Source organism: Pteropus alecto, unplaced genomic scaffold (genome assembly GCF_000325575.1).
Source record: "Pteropus alecto unplaced genomic scaffold, ASM32557v1 scaffold53, whole genome shotgun sequence".
Lineage (NCBI taxonomy): Eukaryota > Metazoa > Chordata > Mammalia > Chiroptera > Pteropodidae > Pteropus > Pteropus alecto.
The window spans coordinates 2067136-2071436 of record NW_006434366.1 but is presented as its reverse complement, the minus strand read 5'-3'; the positions used below and the strand labels follow the sequence as shown (position 1 = coordinate 2071436).

Here is a 4301-nt window from a genome sequence, read left to right as displayed (position 1 = left end):
TCCCTAATAGCTCTGGAAATTAAGATGGCCAAGGTTACTGTATCTTTAGAGTTGATTGCTTAGTGAGATTCCCCCACCCCAGCCCAGGGTGTCATTACAGGTTTGAGCACACATGTCTGCTGCTGTTGGCATTGTGGTGGAAAGGGAGATTGGATTTGGAGTCTTTTTCCAGGCTACTCATCAAAGGAAGTTGTGCTTTGTACCTTTCTGTGGCTGGGAAGTCAGGGGTCTTCTTTCTCTTAGGCTCATTTTTTTTGTAGACCTTGTATATATTTAATGATGCTGGCCTAGGCCTAGTGCTCATTTATTTAATTCAGCATTGCTGTGTAGGCAATATGCTGGGAGATGGAAAGATTAGAGAGCAGTATCACGTTTTTATATTGTCACAAATTTAAAGAATGTTAAGACATTAATTCATCAAAAGGCTCTTTTCTTTGTTTCTGCTCAGTTTTGCAGGCATTTTAATAGTACTCATAACAACCTGGATGCCTTTGCAAAGGTCTAAGTTGCTTGACTGGGATGACTTACTCATTCCTTTGTTTGTTCCTCTTCTTTTGGTAGGTCGAGCTGATCCAGAGTGTATGCTGGGCCACTTGCTGAGAATACTCTTCAAGAATGATGATTTCATGAATGCAGTAGGTTTGCTTCTTTCTTTTATCCAGATTTTCATCAGCAGAAGTAGTACTTTACTGTATTTTATAAATAGTTTGCTTTCTCCTGAGGCCTTGACAAATTTGTGAACAGAGTGGATAAACTATTTTCGATGTTGGTTCAATGAAATAAGAGTGATCATGGACCTTTCTTACCAAAGTCTAAGGTGTTTTCTCAGGGTGTGTACTTTGTTCAGTTGAATATTGGTGAGGGCCCCAAGGCATCTGCTCATCCTTGGGCAAGGTGATTTTGAGTTTAGGAATCTAGGAGTCTTTTTGGGTTCCTTGGTAGAAAAATAAGTGTGATGTATGCGACATGATTCTGCACTGATGCTGGTGTGTGCATGGGGCATGTGAGAGGCGAGAAAGGTGCCTTCTCTGAGGGCTGTTGAGTAAATGAGGGGGGGAATCTACATATACACACCCTTGTTCATAGCTCCGAGACACAGTAATTGTCCAGTAAATTGTGGCCGTTTTTGGAGACTTGGTTTTGGAGGCGGAATGACATGCTTGAGAGCATGGGCTTTGAAGAGGAGGTCCATGTTTGGAGTTTTAGATGCGGCTCCATTACTTACTAACAGGTTGACCTTTAGACCAAGTGTTATTTTTCTCATCTGTAGAGTAGGGTTGATCATTCTTACCTTAAAATGTTTTTATGATCCTTGAATGAAATTAAGCATGAAAGGTGGTTAGCACAGTACCTAGTACATGACGGCTCAGTAAGTATTAGCTATTACTATGTTTTATTCTAACTCTCCAATTTATTTCTCTATCACCAGTGTATCTTTTCAGCTTTAGGTCATTTCCACCTGCTTTCTAGATATTCCCACCTAGATATTCCCCATGGGCACCTTGATTTCCATGTGTCTAGTTGTTTGCTCCATAATCTGTTTTTCTTGTTCTCTAGTTCAGTAATGGTGTCCTTGCCTAGCTAGCTAGACATTGTCCTTTATTCCCGCAAATTCTCTAATAAACTTAATAGGTCTTAGTGTTCCCTCCCCCTTAATCTTCACAAATCTCTCCACTTCTTTCTGCCCTTGTTGGCAGACCTTAGTTTAGCCCCTACAGTAGCCTTTTAACTGGTTTCTCTTCTTGTCCTCCTCCGACCCATTCTTCACTTTATATCCTAGAATTCTCTCTCAAATGCAGAAAGTTATCACGGCACTCTCTTGTTTAAAATCTAGTGGTTTCCTATTTCCCTCAAGATAAATCTTAAATTTTTTATTTTTTAAATTATTTTTTATTATTTATTTATTTTTAAAAATTTTTTATGCCTACAGCACCCGGTCTTCCTAGGTGGTCTCCCATCCAAGTACTAACCAGGCCCGACCCTGCTTAGCTTCTGAGATCAGATGGGATTGGGCATGTTCAAGGTGGCATAGCCATAGACAGATCTTAAATTTTTTAGTTTGGTCTCTGGTCTTTGTTCTCTCAATTTTCAGTTCTTGCCCTTTGGCCCTCCTCTCCTCCTCACTCCTTCTTAGCTATTCCTGCTTGTCCTTTACATTCTGGCTTGGAATCCTTTCCTCTCTAAAGCCTTTTCTGATTCCTCCACAGGGCTCGTATAGCCTCCTACAGGCTTCCGTAGCACTCTATACTTATGGTGTTTATTTGTTTTCCCAACTGTCACCTCTGTTGGATTATGACCCCGTTGATGGTGGGACTGTCTTAAGTCACAGTTGTATACCCAGCACAGAACACAGTGCCACTTAGTAGTAGAGAATCATTAAATATTCGAGTGTCCAAAGGAAAGTTTAATTAGTATGTTTATATATTATATATACACATATATATAAATACACAAAATTTAACTTTTTCATTATCATTGTCAAGAATCTGGATGGGGGGGTGCTTATCTTTCTCTGCTTTATCTTTCTGAAAAAAAATGTATGTGATTATGGGGGGTGATTTCTTTGTGATAGACCTTGAGCTTTAATTTCAATAGTTGCCGAGTTGTTTTGGTAGGATTTGACTTTAAAGCTGCAGGAGAAATTATATATGATGTCATCATGGCTCAGCAGGGTCATGACTATAATAATTAAAGGTTTAATTAGTAATCGTTAGGTACAGTCTTCTTTAATATACCTCAGGAAAATGATGAGAATATATTAAGGATTTGTTATACTTTACTAATTTGACTGGGTTGGGTTTCGGACAAAAAGTATTCCTTTTCTTTATAGCTGGTGAACGCATATGTGATGACAAGCCGAGAGCCCCCTTTAAACACTGCAGCTTGCAGACTTCTTCTGGACATCATGCCAGGGCTGGAAACTGCTGTTGTTTTTCAAGAAAAGGTACTTACTAAATAGAGTCATCATTTTATTTTTTTAATTGAATGGTGATCTGCTTGATTTGTCTTTGTTAAAATAATTGTTATACTTTTTTCTTATTACAATAGTTATGTTATATGTTAATATACATATTAAAGAAATCAGAAAGCAAGATAGTAAGAAAAATTTTAAAATAGCTATTTTAATGAGTACTTGCTGCTTTGGGCATATACTATTTTTAAAAAATCTTAAGATCTATATGTTTTAAGAATGAGTTTATGGCCTTATCCAAACTCTTATTCTTGATGATGAGTGGTCTTCCCTAGTGATGAAGGACTTTCTACTCTGAGGAAGCACATCCTGTTTTTGGTGGCATTTAATATTAATATTTGAAGATCTTTTTGTGCTGTGTTTTTTGCTAGGTGCTGGGAATATTTTTCTTAGCAGAATGGGAGCTTATATTCATGTGTTGGGAAGGCAGACACAAATAGACTGATCATTTCAAATAAAGATAAGTGTTATGAAGACTAGAAAATGGTAATTTGATAGCGACTGTGTATGTATTCTTCAACTGTCAAAATTTAGTTGCTAATTCTTAAAAGTAATACAGATGTTTTGTCTCTTAGCATTAAGAATTTGCAGCATGAATTGTCTATGCCACCTAACTTTCTTTGTTTCTAAAGATATTAAAAATGTAATCTTCTGAGACAACTTGCAAGTCAGTGTAGTTCAATGTATAAACCAAATGAAAGATCTGGAAATAGATTTTCATTTAACCCTTAAGAAAATTTTATTACAGAATTATGCCACATAAAGTATTTTAAAGAGTAACATTGTAAGTAATACTATAATTTACAGTATTGTATACAGATTAGATTTTAAAATCTCCAATTAGCTACTTATGTGGGAGACCAAAAAAAATCTATATCCTTGTCAAAAATATTTTAATATGAAATTCTTTCGAAAATCAGAATGGCAGACGAAGAATTTATAGCAATGTATTTGTATATGCAAGATTTATAGATCACAGATTATTTTACTGTGCTTTTTAAAAATTTCCTGGTTGTCCTTGTAGGAAAATCAGCTCTGGTTCTTTATAATTTTGTCATATATTTAGAATTTAGTGAACACCCTTTGGGTGTGAGAAACACTAAGAGATATTTTGAATAATAAAGCTTTCTGCAAGAAGTTGTTTCTTAATCATTCATTTCTGCTAAGTTGGGAGAAGTGAATTGTTCAAGGATAATCATGTATAAATTTGGAAATAACAGTCTATGCCCGTGCTACCCTAAACAAGCCCTATCCCATCTGATCTCGGAAACAAAGCAGGGTCGGGCCTGGTTAGTATTTGGATGGGAGACCACCAGGTGCTATAGGTGTA

At 36.6% G+C, this 4301-nt stretch overlaps 1 protein-coding gene and 1 pseudogene across 4 annotated transcripts in view; one reads left to right on the top strand and one right to left on the bottom strand.

Moving 5' to 3' along the window:
• DCAF1 (DDB1 and CUL4 associated factor 1) overlaps positions 1 to 4301 on the top strand; it is a 63970-nt gene that overhangs the window by 12825 nt on the left and 46844 nt on the right. For all 4 annotated transcript variants that reach the window (XM_006909146.3, XM_015587180.2, XM_025044859.1 and 1 more), the window contains exons 4-5: positions 562 to 635; positions 2831 to 2944. In XM_006909146.3, the coding sequence (XP_006909208.1) occupies positions 562 to 635; positions 2831 to 2944 (188 nt within the window). The remainder of the gene's footprint in view (positions 1 to 561; positions 636 to 2830; positions 2945 to 4301) is intronic.
• LOC112477564 lies at positions 1922 to 2040 on the bottom strand (annotated as a pseudogene).